Source organism: Chamaea fasciata, unplaced genomic scaffold, assembly GCF_029207755.1.
Source record: "Chamaea fasciata isolate MVZ Bird 193981 ecotype frontalis unplaced genomic scaffold, bChaFas1.0.hap1 SCAF_26, whole genome shotgun sequence".
Classification (NCBI taxonomy): Eukaryota; Metazoa; Chordata; class Aves; order Passeriformes; family Sylviidae; genus Chamaea; species Chamaea fasciata.
This window is the reverse complement of record NW_027094111.1, coordinates 721,421-738,310: the sequence shown is the minus strand read 5'-3', so window position 1 is coordinate 738,310 and position 16,890 is coordinate 721,421. Positions and strand designations below refer to the sequence as shown.

The 16,890-nt window shown below is 64.5% G+C and overlaps 1 protein-coding gene across 1 annotated transcript; it reads left to right on the top strand.

Annotated features, from left to right (window-relative positions):
- The first annotated feature begins 4,807 nt into the window (after nucleotides 1-4,807).
- Nucleotides 4,808-16,555, top strand: LIN28A (lin-28 homolog A). The gene is made up of 4 exons (XM_066204735.1): nucleotides 4,808-4,897; nucleotides 5,692-5,870; nucleotides 15,215-15,399; nucleotides 16,342-16,555. The coding sequence occupies exons 1-4, from the start codon at nucleotides 4,867-4,869 to the stop codon at nucleotides 16,553-16,555; spliced, it is 609 nt and encodes a 202-aa protein (XP_066060832.1). The 5' UTR covers nucleotides 4,808-4,866.
- The last annotated feature ends 335 nt before the right edge of the window (nucleotides 16,556-16,890 follow it).

Sequence of the window (16,890 nt, the reverse complement as noted above, 5' to 3'; positions counted from 1 at the left end):
CCCGGCAGCCCCGGGCCGGCCCGGCCGGGTGTTGGGGCTGTGTCACTGTGTGTCCTCGCGTGTGTGCAGCTGCCCGGGCGTGTGTCACAAGCTGCTGTCCGTGCCCAGCCCCCGCGCCGGCCGGGGAGCGCGCAGTCAGCGCTGCGGAGGCTCCCCCCGCAGCAAACCAGTTCCCAGGCACTGGAGAAACTGGAGGGACACCGGGGCGAGCCCGGGCTTTGAGTCACTGTGTGCGAAGGGAGGGACACGGAGCGGGCCGCGCTGGGGACGGGCGGGGTGGGGCTCAGCCGCAGCTCCCGGAGAGGAACGGGGCCGGAGGGAGCCCCAGAGCAACCCGAGTCCTCCCGGGGCTGCGGGGGCCCGCGGGCATCCTCCTCCAGGTGGGGGGGAATGGGAAGGTAGGAGAGGAAAAGGGAGAGGGAGAGGGAGAGGGAAAGGGAAAGGGAAAGGAAAAGGAAAAAAAGGAAAAGGGACAGGACACCCCATGAGCCGTATCCCCACCCCAGGGTGAACACGGGGTGCTGTCCCCCGTTCCCAGTGGGATGTGGAGGGATGTGCTCTGGCCACACCTGCGATGAGTTTCCAGCCCAGCTCTGGGGCGGGGGCTGAGCCGTTGCTGGTGTTTGGAGGCAATGGAGTCGATGGGCTCCGGGTGTATCAGCCAGCTCAGCTCCCTTGGGATCACCCTGAGCAGGACTCTGAAGGAGGGGGGGGGTCTCCAGCACCCCAAGAAGGATGAAAACCTTGTCTGCCAGTGAGAGGAGGAAGATGCAGGACAGGCCGATGCTTTGGGAGGTGAGACTGAGCTGCTGGAGGAGAGGCCCTGCCTTTCCTCAATACCCTGCTGTGCCCTCCTGGCTTCCCCAAGGCGATTTTCTCCCCCGCCGCCTGGGTTTGCTGTCGGGGGTAGCGAGGTTTGAGCAGGGCTGGGGGGATTTAAGGGGCTGGGGCAGATTTGTGAGCTCTGCTCTAGGGGGATCTGCAGCCCCCGGGGAATATCCTCCAGCTATCGATTCCCCTTTATCAGGGAGCAGGAATATGTATGGGCTGAGATGCTGATCAATCCCCCGCTCTGCAGCCGATCAATCAGCTGCTGCCCCAGGGCTCTTATCAAAGGGAACTGCCGAATTTGGGCACAACCCATCACTCCAGGCCAGGGGACGGGATTGTCTCTATCCGCCTCTACCCCCCCCCGCCTTACGGGAGGGCAGGGAGCGGGGGAAGCCTGGCCCCGGGCAGCACCCACAGTGCTCAGGAGCACTCCTCGCCCCCCGGGAACACTCCTCACCCTCCCTCGCCGGGTGCCAACGCCCCGGGAGCCGCATTTGGGACGGAGCAGGATGGCTGCGCTCCATCCCCAGGGCTGGGGGGCACCCACAGGCAGAGAGAAGCCCCAGGGGAGGATTTTTGGGGTGTTGGGAAGGTGCTGCCTGGTTAGGGCACCCCGGGGAGCGGTTGTGTCCGTGTCCCCACATCCCTGAGGCACGGGGCGAGCAGGGGGTGTGTGGGGCGGGGAGGGGGAGGAGCAGCTCCGTGGCTCCTTTATTGATTGCCTCGTAGCCAAAGGTCAGCGGCGAGCGTGGGGAGGAGGGAGCTGGGCTGTGGGGGGCTCGCTGCCAGCCCTGGGCTGTGCCACGGGGGGCAAGTGCCAGCCTGGGGCAGGGCAGGGTGGAGCGGCCAGCGCGGGCTGCCATTGCACTGCTCCCCCTCGTGCCTCAGTTTCCCCACCAGCAGATGGGCTGGCAGGACTGGGCAGAGCCAGCAGCGTCCTGGGCCGGGAGTGTGGGCAAGGAGGTGCTGGGTGCTGGAGGGAAGGGACTGTGCCCACGGGAGGGGTGGGAGGTGGGCTCGGCGAGGGTTGGAGGAGGTTTGCGCCGCTGCGTGCAGCCAGGAGGGCTGTGCCTGTGGGGTGGGCAGGGTCAGGGATCGGTTTTCCTCGGCAGGAGCTCGGAGGCTGCTTTAGAGCTGCTCAGTGGTGGCAGCGCTGGGAGATGGCGCTGGAGCCTCGGCCCAGAGAACATCATTTTCCACTGCCCCTCGGTCCCCAGGAGCCTGGAGGGGCTTGCAGCGCCATGGGGACCCCGGTCCCCATCTCTGCCGGGGCTGCGACCCTCGTGCCCGTCCCCAGGGCTCGTCCTGCCGGGTCAGGGCCGGGCTGGAGCCCCGGGGCAGCTCCTGGGTCCGGCCCGGGGACAGCACCGGGCTCACAGAGCTCCTGCCCTCGCCCGGCCGTGCCGAGGGGGAAGATTTACAGGCTGTCAGAGCCGGGGCCAGAGGTCAGCAGGGGTCAGAAAGTCCATTTCAGTGAGGTCACTGTCCACTTCTTTCAATCTAATGAAGCCATTATTTGTGAAAGCGGCCGCTGGGCCGGCGAGTCCCTTGAAGCCGAGCAGGGCAGAGCGCCCGGCTCTGAAAGAACAGGAAGGAGTCCCCTTCCCTTTGCCGTTTGCCATTCAACAGGCCCCGAAAACAAATACCCCACACACAGAAACGTGAGGCGGGGCCGGCCGGCGCCGCTGCGGGCCGGGCCAGCGGCACCGCGGAAGGATGGGATGGAGAGGGACGGTGCCGGGAAGTGCCGGGATCCGGGATGCGCCTGCATCACGAGCCTGGGGAGCCGCTGAGGATGGGCAGAAGTCGGGGGGTGCTGAGGAAGTGGCTGCTGCCCCTGAACACTTACAGGAAAACGCCCTGGGGGCTGCCGGTCACTCCTGCCCGTCAGGAAGGGGCTGGAGGGGGACGCTGCTGCGGGGTGTGGTTTGTTTCCTGAAGGATTCCTTGTGGGGGAAACAGGAGCTCATTCCTCGGCACATCCTTCTCCCGCGCCCTCACACCTCTGCAGGGGAGCAGAACGTGCAGGCTGCGCCCTCAGCAACCCCCGAGGGAAACTGGGGAAACTGGGAAGGAGATGGGATGGCAGCAGGGATGAGCTGAGAGGGCTGGAGCCACGTGGAGGGTGGGTTATTTTCTCCCCTCTTGCCCCAGTTATCCCAGAGCCGGGAGGAAAAGGAGGATAAAGGCTTGCAGCCAGGAGAGGGGGCCAGACGCTCTCCTGCTCCCGGGATGATCCCGGATGGCCGCCCGAGCCGGCCGGGAGTGCCGGCGGAGAGGGGAGCGTGGGCACGGACAGGCCCCGCGGTTTCCTTCCTGCCGAGAGTGACACCAGCCCCGTCCTGGGCTGCGAGTTCTGCGGCCGCCGGAGCCTGCTCGGAGATGGGGATGGGAGCGGGGACCCCGCAGCAAACGCTGGCCGGGCCCTTCCCTCCTCCTGCTGCCCCTTGGCTCTGGGGAGTCGGCTCAGGAGTGACCACGAGAGGCCAGTGGCCTTTCCTGCCCAGCCCGGTTCGTGCCCGTGCAGGGGAGGGGACGCGCTGTGACACCGTGTGGGGGGGACTCGTGGCACCTCCCGCTGCCCCTGTGTCCCGCCCAGGGTCCTGGCGGGCTGGGGAGCCCCCAGCAGCTCACCCGGCGGGTGCTTTCACAGAGGAAAAACCATCTTCTTCCTCCTCTCCCTCCTCTCTCTCCTCCTTTGCCGCCCGTCGGCGCGGCCCAGCGGGGCTGCTGGGCTCTGTGGGGAGTCCGCGGCTGTGGGGCGGGCAGGGCTGGAGGAGGAGCAGCGGGAGGAGGAAGAGGAAGAGCAGGAGGACGAAGGGCGCCGCCAGGACCCTGGACAGGGCCGGCGCTTCAGCACCGCGAACAGCGGCCGCGGCCGCGGGCGGCGGAGCCTCGCGCGGGGGTTCCCCACGCGGGATTTCCCCGCCGGCCCCGGCCCGGCCCGGGGGTGTCCCCGGGGGTGTCCCCGGGGGTGTCCCCGGGGGTGTCCCCGAGGGTGTCCCCGAGGTCCCTCAGCGCCCGGTGACCCCGCGGTGCCCCGCCGATGCTCCGCTGGGTGACACCACGCGGGACCGGCCCCGCGTGGGGCGGCGGCGGTGGGCGCAGACGCGACCCCCCCGGGCCCGGCTCCCCTTTGGGGGGCACGGGCGGCCGGCCCCGGTTCGGGGGCGGCGCGGGGGGACCCCCGGCACAGCCCGGGCGGGGCGGCGGGCGGCGCTGTGCCCCCGCGGCCGGGGCATTGTCCGCCGCCGGAAATGGAGCCGCTGGTCACTCGCCCTTTGTCCCCGCCCGGCCCGGGGGGCGCCGGGCCCCGACCCCGCCCCGGCACCGCCGGCTCCCGGGGGTGCCACGGTCCCCGCTGGCGGGACACGGGCTGGCGCTGGGGGCGCAGGAAGGTCCCGGGAAGCCGCCCCCGCCTCGGTTCCCCCGTCCCACCGGGTCGCAGGTGGCTCCGCTCCTGGGGAGGGGGCGCGGAGAAACGACGTGGAAGCTCCCCCTGATGTCCGGGGGGTCCCACCTCCAGCCCCCCCTCCCCGGGTGTCACCTCTTGCCTTGACAGGTGGCCTCGCCCCTCAGTGCCCTAAGTGTGGGGGGGGGGGGGTCAAGCCGCACAACCCCCCCCCCCGCAAATCCCTCCCGGAATGTGTCGCTATTAGCGGGGGGGGTTAATTAGGATCACGTGGGGACGGGATGGCGGAGCAGGGCCCGGCGCCCCCCGGCCCCGCGGGTGGGTCCTGGGGGGGGGGGGCGGGGGCTGCTATTGTCTGCGAGAATTTGGGAGCCTTTGAAAAAAACCCTCCCGCTCCCTCCCACCCCTATTGTTGGAGTGAAGATGGAGTCAAACCTCTCCCGGCTCCCTCCCGGCGGGGTCTAAGCTGGGTTTTTTTGTTGTTTTTTTTTTTTTTTTTCCTCTTTTTTTTTTTTTTTCCTTTTTTTTTTTTTTGGCTGGCCTGATACCCTCAAAGCTGGCCGAGGAGGAGGAGGGAGGAGGCGGTAACAGCCACAACTCGGAATTTGCAAGCGAGTGTCGGGATGGGGTCTGTTTCCAACCAGCAGTTTGCAGGTTAAGTTATATTATTGTCGCAGCCCGCCTCGGCTCCGCGATTATTAATAACGGCGGCAGAGCCCGGCTGGGGGGCGCAGGGACCCCCCCGAGCCCGGCCCACCCAGTCCCGCTGCGCCCCGGCGGCGCGGCCGGGCCCGCCGGGCCCCTCTGCCCCGCGCAGCGCCGGGGGCTCGCAGGGGGGATTTATCGGGGGTTTTTCATCCCCCCTCCAGCCCCAGGATGACCCCACAAGTTTGGGGCCGCTGGTGGCTGCTGGGGGTGTTTGGGAGCGGGGGTGGGACGGTGCAAGGGGGAGATGCTGACGGCAAGGGAGAGTCTCTCCATCGTGGCTTGCTGGGGGCAGGGGGGTTTCGGGTTGGTGTTTTGGAAGAGTTTTCCTCCTTTTTTAAAAAAAATTTGTTAAAATATTTTTATTTTAGAGAAACTAATTTGGCTATTTTTTCGTTGTTCGTTTGGTCTTTCTGTGTGTTTGTCTGCGATATTTAATTTTTTTTTTTCTTCGTTTTGAACGTTTTTGAGGGAGAAACGGATTTAGGGCTCCCACGCCACACACCGCCTGGGTCGTGCTGGCAGGAGCTGCCTTCGTTTCCCGGGGTGCTCCCCGCGCACACGTGGAGGCAGAGCTCGCCTCTCTGTTGATTTTTTGGGGGGTTGGGGATTTTTTTGGCGTTTTCCAGGCAGGGCAGCCCGAGCAGGGTTTGGGGTTCCCGTGCGGGCGGGGCGGCTGGGCCGGGGGGCACCCGCGGCTCCCCCAGCCCCGCGGCTCAGCGGCTCCGTGGGTCTCTCGCCAGGTGCGAAGCCGGGCGAGGAGCCGGCCGGGGACTCGCCCAAGGCCGAGAACGAGTCCCAGCCCCTGCACGGCTCCGGCATCTGTAAATGGTTCAACGTCCGCATGGGCTTCGGCTTCCTCTCCATGACCGCCAAGGGCGGCGCCACCCTGGACTCCCCCGTCGATGTCTTCGTGCACCAGGTACGGGCCCGGGGCCGCGTGGGGCCTCCGGGGGACGGAGGTGGGATGGGGGCCCCCCGCCGGCTCCCCCCGCCCGGGCTCCGGCCGCGGCCCCCGGGCGGTGGAAGGGCAGGCACGGCCGCGGCCGGGGCTCCTCTCCGGGGGCCGGCCCTGCAGGCCGATCGCCAGGGATTTCGTTTTGCCGTGCTCGTTCCCCGAGGAGCCCCTCGGGGCGGGGCGGGGGGAGCAGGTGCCCGCGGGATGCGCCGCAGCCGGGACGCCGCTCGCCCTCGGGGGGACCCGGCGTTACCCCCGGTACCGCTGCCGGGAGCCCCGAGCCTGGCTGGGGTGCGGCACGGCGAGTTCGCCGCTGGAGCCCCATCCCGGGACCGGGGGTCTCTGGCCGCGCCCTTTGTCCCGGCCGCGGGTGGCACAAAGGGGTCGGGTTTGTGTCCTGCGGATCCCGTGTGACGGTGACAGCCCCGTGTCCGGGTTTGACCTCGCCGAACGGGGCAGCCCCACGCGTGTCGGGGCCTCTGTACCGAGGGAAGTCGTGGATTAGGGGCCGAAGTTCCTTGAACGCCCCGGATCCCGGGGAAGGCTCTGCCGGGAGAACCCCCCGGGGGCTGGGGAAGGGGTTTGGAGATGGTGCCCAAAACCGGCTGGGAGGGGATGTGGGCCTCGGCGCCGGCTCGTGTGGACGGGGCTCTGTGTGGTGCCGTGGGGCTGGTGGGCACGGTGAGCCCCAGCCGAGGGGACCGGGTGTCTTTGGAGCAAACTCCGCGGTTTGTGCGCAGGATTGAGGGTGGCACCGCGGTGCCGGCCCTAGGCAGTCCCCGGAGCAGCCGCCTTCCGTGGCTGCTGCTCCTCACGGGCCCACAGCCCCCCAGAGTGGGTCCGTCCTGTGGGCTGCGGTGCAGGACTGAGCCCCGGGGCTGTGGGGAGCTCCTGGAGTTCCCGGGGCTCGCTCACTCCCTGTCCAGGCAGGACTGGCAACCTGGCGTTGGGCTAATGATGGCCAGGGGAGATCCGAATCCCTTCTCCCTCGGCTGTGGCACGGGCAAAGCGCCTGGGGAGGAGCTCCTATGCCGGGCACAGCTGGTTTGGGAGTCAAGGGCTCCAAAATCAGCCAGGGGAAAACAGATCCCGATATTCTCCAGAGAGCAAATGGGCCTTTGCATCTCAGTGTGGCACAGCGGGGACCCAGCGCTCCCGGGGAGAGCCTCCCGCCCTTCTCGGGGGGTTTATTGCCCCCAGACAGTCTGGTTTCCTGATTGCTCTCGCTCACATTCCTGCAGGGGAAGAGAATTAGCCGGGGTGTCTCTGTCGGGAGCATCCCACTGCCCGGAGAGACCCGCAGCCTCCAGCTGCCGCCAGTTTCTAAGGCCGGGGAACCGTGGGAACCCCGAGATTGCAGCGTTGGGAAATGACAGGGAGCTCTGGGGAAATACGGGGAGCTCTGGGGAAATGCGGGGAGCGCTGGGGAAATACGGGGAGCTCTGGGGAAAGACAGGGAGTTCTGGGGAAATACGGGGAGCTCTGGGGAAATACGGGGAGCTCTGGGGAAATACGGGGAGCTCTGGGGAAAGACAGGGAGCTCTGGGGAAATACGGGGAGCTCTGGGGAAAGACAGGGAGCTCTGGGGAAAGACAGGGAGTTCTGGGAAATGCGGGGAGCGCTGGGGAAATACGGGGAGCTCTGGGGAAAGACAGGGAGCTCTGGGGAAAGACAGGGAGCTCTGGGGAAATGCGGGGAGCGCTGGGGGAAATGCGGGGAGCTCTGGGGAAAGACAGGGAGTTCTGGGGAAATACGGGGAGCTCTGGGAAATACGGGGAGCTCTGGGGAAATACGGGGAGCTCTGGGGAAAGACAGGGAGCTCTGGGGAAATACGGGGAGCTCTGGGGAAAGACAGGGAGCTCTGGGGAAATACGGGGAGCTCTGGGAAATACGGGGAGCTCTGGGGAAATGCAGGGAGCTCTGGGGAAAGACAGGGAGCTCTGGGGAAATACGGGGAGCTCTGGGGAAATACGGGGAGCTCTGGGGAAATGCAGGGAGCTCTGGGGAAAGACAGGGAGCTCTGGGGGAAATACGGGGAGCTCTGGGGAAAGACGGGGAGCTCTGGGGAAATGCAGGGAGCTCTGGGGAAATGCGGGGAGCTCTGGGGAAATACGGGGAGCTCTGGGGAAATACGGGGAGCTCTGGGGAAAGACAGGGAGCTCTGGGGAAAAGTGGCTTTTTTGGGGTAGCAGAAGGGCCGGGGGTTCCCCTGCTGCAGCAAAGGGCTTTGCACCACCAGAAGCTTTGGGCTGATGGAGAATTCTTCTCCTCCGGGTCGGGTTCCTCCTCCTGCTCCTCTGACTGGTGGCACAAAGTCTCTGCCCTGCTGCGGAAACAGCCGGAGGTGCTGCCGGTGTCCTCTCCCCAGCGGAACATCCCGGCAGCGGCCTCCCCTCGGGGAGGGATCAGCTCCTGCTCCCACCGCGGCCTCGCTGCTTTTGGGTGGCGTGCAGGGAATCGGGTCCTTGTCCCGATCCCGACGTTTGGGAGCGCTTCCCGAAGGGCCCGTGTCGGCTCCGCTCCCGGGGAGGGAGGGAGTCAGGGCTGCGAGGGCAAAAGCCACCAGAACCAGGGCGGGCAACGCTCAGGGCTCGCTGTGCCCGGCGCCCCAAATCATCTTTGGGGCTTTACACTCCAAAACCCGCTCCTTCTTCCCCTCTTCATTTACATATGTGAATGATGACCCACAGGAAGTAATTGTGGGAGAAAGAAGGGAATTGGCCTCTTTAGATCTATTAAATCACTTTATTACAGGAACCAGGTCTGAATGGCCCCTCTCTGCAGGGAGCGCGTCTCCATCTCCCTCTGCCTTTATCTGATCACAAAGAGATTAAAATCTCGGCAGGACAGGAGACTAACAGGGCTCCTTGGGGCTGCCTTTCCCTCGCATTGTGAGCTAAAAATGAGGCATTTGGGTTCAAATGCCTCCCTTGGACACTGGAGATGGATTCATTTGGGGGCTCTGAGGAGGCAGGAGGGATGAAGCAGAGGGGAGCACAGCAGATCGCCCCGGGGAGGCGAAGGGCTGAGCAGCACCCCCTGAGCAGCTGGGGGTCTTGAGGTGGCAGAAATTGGGCTGGTGATGGCGCAGACCCCCGAAGGTGCAGTGGTCCCCTCGGGATGCGGCTCCCGGGCTCTGAGCATCCCCTATAGGAGTGTGGAGCTGCCTGGGAAGGCAACATGGAAAGAGGGAAAGGAGAAAATCAAGGCTGGGTGCCACTGGTTGTGAGCTGGAGGAGCAGTGCTGAGATTTGGGGCTGGGATTTGGGGTTGGGGTCTGGCTGAGGGCAGCAGGAAAGAGGATTTCCAGTGCCTGGAGATCGTTGCTCTCCACAGCTTGGCTCTGCATTTCCAAGCGTTTCTCCAAGCCAGCAGGTCTAAATCCTTGATGAATGCAATTAGTTGGGGGTTTTTTATTCCTTTTCATGATTTCAGCAACGAATTCTGGGCACCGTGGGCACCCGTGGCTGCTGTGTTTGGTCTCTGGCGTCTCCCTGACTTGATCCTGCGTGTCCTTGCAGGGACATAAAGCTGTGCCCGTGACTGGGACCTGCTGGGGCTGGGATGTGGCACTCGGGCCTCCCTCAGTGCCCAGGGCAGGGTGGCACTTGTCGGGCACGTCCCAGCCCGGGAGGGGCTCCTGTCCCCTGTGACCCCCGGCCCCGGGAGCCTCGGGAGGGTCGGAGCAGCTCGGCCGGGCAGGGGGAGGGGATGGGCTGGGACCAGGGGGGTGGAAGTGGCCGTTCGGAGCCGGGTTTTGGCGGAGCCCACCTGGGCTGTCACCTGCCTGTGCCACCCCGTGCGTGCGGTCAGGAAAATTAAAATAATCATCCACGTGATCATGACGTGAGGTCTTGAGGGGAAAAAAAAAATCGTGTTTGGAGGCAGCTCCATCCCTGAGTGTGCAGGAAAGGCTCGAGGGAAGGTTTCTCTGTCAGGGAGCAGCATCCAGCCTTTCCCTGCTGCCTTTGCCCAGGGCTGGGCTGCGGGGCAGGATCCGAGCGGGGGTTTGGGTTGTGCAGAGCTGGGGGGCAGCGAGGGACGGGGAATCCTCTCAGCAGCTCTTTGGGTCGGTGCGTTGGAGCTCTGGGGCTCCTGGAGGGACACACGTGCGATATTTGGCTTTTCCTGCTCCCCCTGGGCAGCACCGCCGCGGGACCGGGGTCACCCCCAGCCCGGCACCAGAGCTGCCCATCCCCGGGGAACAGATCGCGGATTCACAGATCCGTTTGGGATGGAAGGGACCTTTAAAGGGCATTTAGTCCAACCCCCCCTGCAACGAGCCGGGAACCCCCGCAGAGATCCCCTGGGGTAGAAATGCCCGTTGGAATCTCTGCTTCTTCTTTTTTTTTTTTTTTTTTTTTTTTTTTTCAGGAGGAGAGGGGTAGTAGCAATTTTTTTTTGGTTTTGTTTATTTTGTGAGTTGTTTTGTTTTTTTTTTTTTAATTAAATAACCGCTGGAATGAAATTGTATTGCGCCGCTTGTGCGCCGCGTCCCGATGGGAAATACTGAAAGAGAGTGGCTTTATTCCACCCCTGAAACTCCCTCAAGACGCTCACACACACAAAAAAAGCCTCCTGTCTCTGTCTAAAGATTAACTGATGGCCGCAGGCACATCCCTTCCCCCAGCTCCCCCTCCCTGCCCCAGGGAGAGAAAACACCCTGGAATGGTCTCCTAGATAAAATGGCCCAAATGAATGGGATTGCTGCCGGGATGGAGCGGGGCGGGCTGGGACGGAGCCCGTGTCCCCTGCCGCCCCCACTCCCAGCTCCGCCGTTTCCTTTTCCCTGATCCCTTACCCCTGAGAACAAGCGGGACGGAGCTGAGATCCTTGTCGGCTGCTCCGGGCCGTGTTCCTGCTTTAAGACGGGAGCACAAAATTAATACTCAGCCGCTGATCCCAATTAGCTGCCCTGGGAAGTGCAGGAGGGTTTTGGTGGGGGAAAAAATACAACCAAAGGGGCTAAAAGGATTTCGGAGAGGAAACTGAAGGATTAAACTCTGTGGCAGATGCCTCTTCCCCCCCCCCCCCCCCCCCCCCGGAATTGGTATCGAGAGTTTAATTTTGCGGACTTGTGGTGGAAAATGAAGAGCAAACACAGTTACTTGGGCAGGGAAGTGCCTTTGTTTTGATTTTAGCTGGTAGGGGTCCTTGGGGACGTTGCACCAGATGACGGTGAGGGAGCCAGTGGAAAGCCTTGGTAATGTTCTGTTAAATCCTCCGTGCTCTCCCGAGGGCTCCGAAGGCATCGCCCTCCTTATCCCGGCAGCAGCCCCCGGGGCTGAGGCGGGACCCCCCTTTCCCAAGCACATCCCCCCGTTTGTGGGGGCTCGGAGCTGCAGGAGGGGACCGGGGGGTTCCTGCTCCAAGCCCTTCACTCCTGAGCCAAAACCCAGCACCGGCAGAGACCCCGGAGCCTCTGGCACCGGGGAAAGATTTGCCGCGTGATCTGGGGACAGCGAAAGGCTTCGCCTTTTGGGGACAGGGACCGAGCCAGGCTCAGGCTGTGAAGGCGGAGGGACATTTCCCTGCTGTCACTGCTCCGTGCTGGCAGAGGCCAGCCCTGCCGAAATCTCCTTCGGGGGCAGTTTGCCGTGGAGCAGGGCCCAACCGAGGGGAGAACTGCTCTGCCGGGGCTGGGCTGAGGCCCCGCAGCCCCGCGATTGCCGTGGCACCGTCAGTGGCGACAGGAGGAGCCTCGAGAATCGGGCAAGTGTCAGCCCCTGCAGCCACCCCCCACCGGGGCTGTGCCACACCTGAGCCCCTGGGCTGGGGCTGCTCCCCCGGGACGGGTCCTGGGGGGTCGTGGTGGGGTGAAGGTGGCCGGGACATGTGGGGGGGCTGACGGGCAGAACAAGAGGGGACAGGGAGGCGGTGGCTCTGGGGACAGAGGGGGGCAGAGGATGGCGGCTGGGGCACTGCTGCGGGTGCCAGCTGAGCCGGAGGTCACCAGCAGGGACAGGTCACCCCAGTGATGGGGGCATGTCCCCCCGGGGCTCAGCAATCCCTGGGCTGTTCTTGCTGACCCTGCCCTGCAGAGTGGGGGAGGCTGAGGCACTGGCAGTGCCGGCAGAGGGGCTGGGCTGCCCGAAATGCTGCGGGCAGGGCTCAGCCGTGGCCCTGGCACTGCCAGCGGCGTTCCTGCAGCTGGCCTCACCCCGGCATCCCAGCCCGGCTCGTTTTCCGAGGGATTTCGGTTTAAAGGGCTCTGGAGAGCCGAGGTGCGGCGGCTGCTCCGCCCCAGGCCCCGCTGGACACAAAGATGGTTTGATTGAGTGGCCGGGGCTGGCTGGGAATAAACGTCCCCTTGTGTCGCGCTGGGGAGGCCGCGGGGACAATGGTGACCCCGGGGCCGGCCGAGCCCCTCCGGGGTGGGGCTGAGCCGGGGCCCGGCGATTCGGGGGGCAGCGCTGGGCTTTGGGGCACCCCCGGTGTCATCCCTTCAGGACGGGAAAGGGGCCTAAATGCGGGATGTGCGAGGAGGGGTTTGCTGGGCGGGAGGAAGAGGAGGGATGAAGGCAGCCGTGTGCGGGGGGTGGGCAGTGCTCACGTGCTGTGTCTTTGTGTGCTGTAAATACCCGGGGATGGGGAGAGGGAGGGAGAGGGAGAGGGGAGAGGTGCCCGCTGTGCTGCCCGGGGGGGCCGCAGGGTGAAGCTGGGCCAGCTCTGCTCTGTCCCTGTCCCACCGGGTGACTCTGGGCCCCGATGACCACAAGGAAATGCTCGCGTCGGGCTACGCTTCTTTCGGGATGGCAACGCTTCGTGACCCCGAGCCCAGGGCCACCCTACAGCCCCCGGAGCCAAACCAATCCCCCCCAGGAGTGACCCCGCAGCTCCCCCAGGGGACCCGGAGCCCAAACCCCAGCGCCCAGAGGGCGAGCTGGGCACAGCGCTGGTGTGTGCAGGGGCTGGAGGGGGTCAGAGGGCCCGCGGCCATGCCGGCCACCCTTCCTCCCCCCGCCGGGGCCTGGAACTCCTGGAATTTGGGCAGCGGGAGCGCGGCCGCCGCCGGCCCTTTGTTCTCGCTGGCCGGTGGCTCCCGGCCCTGGCCCTCCCCTGCGCTCCCCCTCATCCCCAGCATCCCCGGCTCGCTCCAATCCCCCCCTTCCTCTCTTTATTTTTTGGGGGGGGTGTGGGTGTGTGGAGGCCTGGGAAGGCTCCGGCTTTGTGTGTGGTGTGGGACAGGGGCTCTGGGCCCCTTCCTTTCAGATGCAGGAGGTATGCAGCTAATTCAATGGGCTGCAGTTTGATTACCTATCTGATAACAGAGGAATGCCAGCAATGTGTGTGTTTTGGGAAGGGGGCAGGGGGGATGCGCAGGGACCACCAGCCACTCTGCAGCTCACATCAAAAGGCTGTGGCGGTGGGGGGGGAGAGCTGGGGCGCCCCAGCCTCTGTCCCCCCCCTTCCCCGGGGAGAGGGCGTTTCCTTTGGCCTTTTGGCGGAGGGGGCTGGGGGGGGCTGTGCTTGTCATCCTCACCCGCTCCTGGAAAATAAATCGCTTCCCCATCATGTTGTGGCAGCTTCTGCCTCATCCCTCCTCTTCCTCGGAGTGGGGGTGACGGGTGGCGGGGGCCGGGCTCTGGCAGTGGGGCAGGGGTGCCCGAGGTGTGGCCGAGCTGGGGGGGCCCAGCCCGTGCTCTGGGGTCCCCCCTGGCACGGCTCAGCTTTATCCCGGAGCTCAGGGCTGAGCGCCTGGGAGTTTTCATCCCCGCAGTGTAAACACAGCTGGGCCAGCTGGGGCTGTAAACGCCCTGAGAGGAGCCACGGGAGGTGCTTGGCCTCGTCCCCGGCTGCCTCCTGTGCCAGGGAGTGATGCTCAGCCCCTCCTTACCCCCCAACCCCTGGGGCTGCTGTGGGAATGGGATAAATCCCCCGTCCAGGGCAGCTCCCATTGCCCAGATCCCCCCGCAGGCTGGGGACAGGGCAGGGGGGTGGCTGATCCCGGGCGCTGAGGCCCCTCTGGGTTGTGCTGGTGCTTTGGGCACAGAGCTCCTGCATTGGTGGTGGGGAGCAGCGTTTGCTCACCGAGGGGCTTTGCCAGGGGCAGGAACTGGTGCTCGAACTGCCCTGGGTGGGCAGAGGTGGCTGTGAGACTCTGCCATGTCCTTGTTGTCGTTTGGGACCTCGCTGTAAGGTTTGGCTCTCCCTTTAGGCAGCAGGAGCAGGTCAGGGAGCAAAGGAGGGTCCCGTGGGGCCACTCGGGATCCCATCCCAGCAGTCAAGGGGCTCCAGGGCCAGCACATGGGGCCTGTCCCACCCTGAGCTGGAGCCCAGGCACAGAAATGGAAGGGGAAAAGCAGCAGGAAAAGGCTTCTCGAGAGTTGTTCCTCGAGCTCTGCTGCTTTCCCACTTCTCTCATGCCCACGGACATCCCACAAGACCCTGCCAAGGAAAGTTCACTCCTATGACCCAACAACTCCGTTTCTTCCCTCTCTGCTTTACACGGTGCGCTTCCTCGCGGCTCCTGGTGAGGTTTGGAGTGGAGATGGAGCAGCCCGAGCCTGCCTGTCCCGTACAGCGAGGCTCCTCGGTGCGGGAAGAATGGGAGAACACGGCCCACGTGATGGGAACTCTCCGGGCCATGAATGGGGGAGATGCTCCATTCATAAATGCAGGGTCGCGCTGCAGCCGCGCAGGCGTTGGGAATCCCCAGCCGGCAGGAGCTGCTCCTCCCTCTGCCAGCAAATTCCCCTTAATTCGTTGCTCGTGCTCGTTTCGGCTCCGCCAGCAGAGCTGCGGGAATGCCGAGCTGGAATTGCTGCCTCCGGGCAGAGCAGGCAGGGAGGGAGGGATGCTCTCGGCACAGCGGGTTGGGGATTGCCGGCTGCCTCACCCAGCTCTGCTCCGTAGGGATTTGTTCTGCTGAAATGGACAGAGCCCCTGGAAGTGGAGCGGGTTTTCCTGTCACCTCACAACCCCCCACCCCAGCCCGGGTTTTTCTTGGCTCCCCTGGTTTGATTGTGTGCTGATAACCGATGTGGTGTTCCTGGGAGGAATGGGAGAAGCTCCCAGCAGTGATAATCCTGTGCCAAATGGCTGCTTAATTAATTACGGCAGGCAGTTAAAGGGCTTGAGCTGAGGTGAGCTTCCAGCCTCCTGGCCTTGCTGCAGGGCCTGCCACGACCTGGGTTCATATCACTGTGCAAAGCCTCGCGATTCTTTTGTATTAAAAAACAAAACAAAATCAAAGGACAGGCAGAGAGGGACATTTGCAGCGCTTGTGCCGCAGGAGGGCTTTGTGCTGCGCCAGGAGAACAGCCCAGCCCTGTGCTGACCCCCATCCTCTCCCTGTACCCCCCCAGAGCAAGCTGCACATGGAGGGTTTCCGCAGCCTGAAGGAGGGAGAAGCTGTCGAGTTCACCTTCAAGAAATCATCCAAAGGTTTGGAGTCCATCCGGGTGACCGGCCCGGGGGGCGTCTTCTGCATCGGCAGCGAGAGGAGGCCCAAAGGGAAGAGCCTGCAGAAGCGCAGGTCCAAAGGAGACCGGTGAGGGCCGGGCCGGGGCTGGGCCCTGCGGGCACCGGGAGCCGCCCGGGCACCCCGGGGCTGGGCAGGGCTGGGAGAGCGCCTTCCCGCGGGGTTAATGAGTGGCAGCTGCAGCTCGGTGGGGAAAGGGCAGGGAAGGGGCAGAGGTCAGGGACACCCCGGGCAGCGCTCCCTGAGCCGGGGGAGTCGTGCTGGGCTGGGGGAATTTCTCCAGGAGAAGCCTTTCCTTGAGGGAAGGAAATAAATAGCTGGACATCCTGACAGTGTCTCCCTCGGTTGGGATGGGAACGCTGGGGCAAGTTTCTGGCCAGCTCTTCATCCCCCTCTTCCATCCTCTCCATCCCGGCTGCCTGGGGATGCCTCACCACAGTCTTCCCAGTGGATGCTGTCCACCCCACTCAGCTGTTCTCATAAAGAGGTTTTTAAATTAATCAGAAAGGAATCGTGAAGGAAAAGGAAAGAGAAAAGGCCTGTGGCCGTCCTACGTGGATGCAGGATTTAAAATGGACACACGGCAGCTCCCTCTGCTCTGCTGTGAGGGTGGCACCCATGGGACGGTGCTGGAAGGCACGGCCCGGTGAGAAGCCACCCACACGATGACAGCTGGGGATGTCAGTTGTTTCTGTTCCCGGGGCAGTGTAACCCCAGGAGCGGGGTCTGGAGGCACAGGAGCCAGGACACGGACGGAGCCAGAGGGGTGGAAGGCCCGACACCCTGGTTTTGTCCCCGCCTGTGGCTTCAGTGCAGTGGTTTGCTGCCATCTCCTGGGTACCAGCAGCACCAGTGAGCCCCAACTGGCCGTGCTGGAGCTCTGCAGGGACCAGCCCTGGGGCCACCACTCACCCCAAAGGCCGAGCCCAGCTCTGGCTAAGAAGCCAGATGGGTCCCAGGCATGGTCCCAGCATCCTCCCGCCTCATTTTATTTCTCCTCCCCTCGCACAGGTGCTACAACTGCGGCGGGCTGGACCACCACGCCAAGGAGTGCAAGCTCCCTCCGCAGCCCAAGAAGTGCCACTTCTGCCAGAGCATCAGCCACATGGTCGCCAACTGCCCCGTGAAAGCACAGCAGTCGCCCAGCTCGCAGGGAAAGCCCGCCTACTTCCGAGAGGAGGAGGACGTGCACAGCTCGGCCCTCCTCCCCGAATCCCGGGAATGATGGTGGGTGGCAGGGAGAGGGGGCTTCCACCGGGATGAGAAGGCTTTGGCAAGGCAAGGGACAGCCACGGGGCTCGGAGGGGAGGGCCTGGGGAGGGCAGGTGGCAGCGGGGACCTGGTGTCCCTGCACAGACCTTTCCCCGTGCCCAGGTTGGGAAAAGCCCTCTTAGCATCAGGATGGCTTGTTCAAAACAGGGGAAGGCAGAACCCAACACGCTTCTTCCTGCTAAAAACCCCGAACATATTTGATTAATCTTTATTCTTTTCCTAAGTTAAGCCAGGCAGTCGTGTCTTGGGCAGGAGGAGCAGAGGGACAACATCCCAGGGAGGAGCTCA

Bases quoted from the DNA above. Each gene is read 5' to 3' on its own strand.
- LIN28A (XM_066204735.1), top strand. From the start codon at position 4,867: ATGGGGTCTGTTTCCAACCAGCAGTTTGCAG. The intron at 5,871-15,214 runs GTACGGGCCCGG...GTACCCCCCCAG, and splicing joins TCGATGTCTTCGTGCACCAG to AGCAAGCTGCACATGGAGGG. The intron at 15,400-16,341 runs GTGAGGGCCGGG...CCCCTCGCACAG, and splicing joins CGCAGGTCCAAAGGAGACCG to GTGCTACAACTGCGGCGGGC.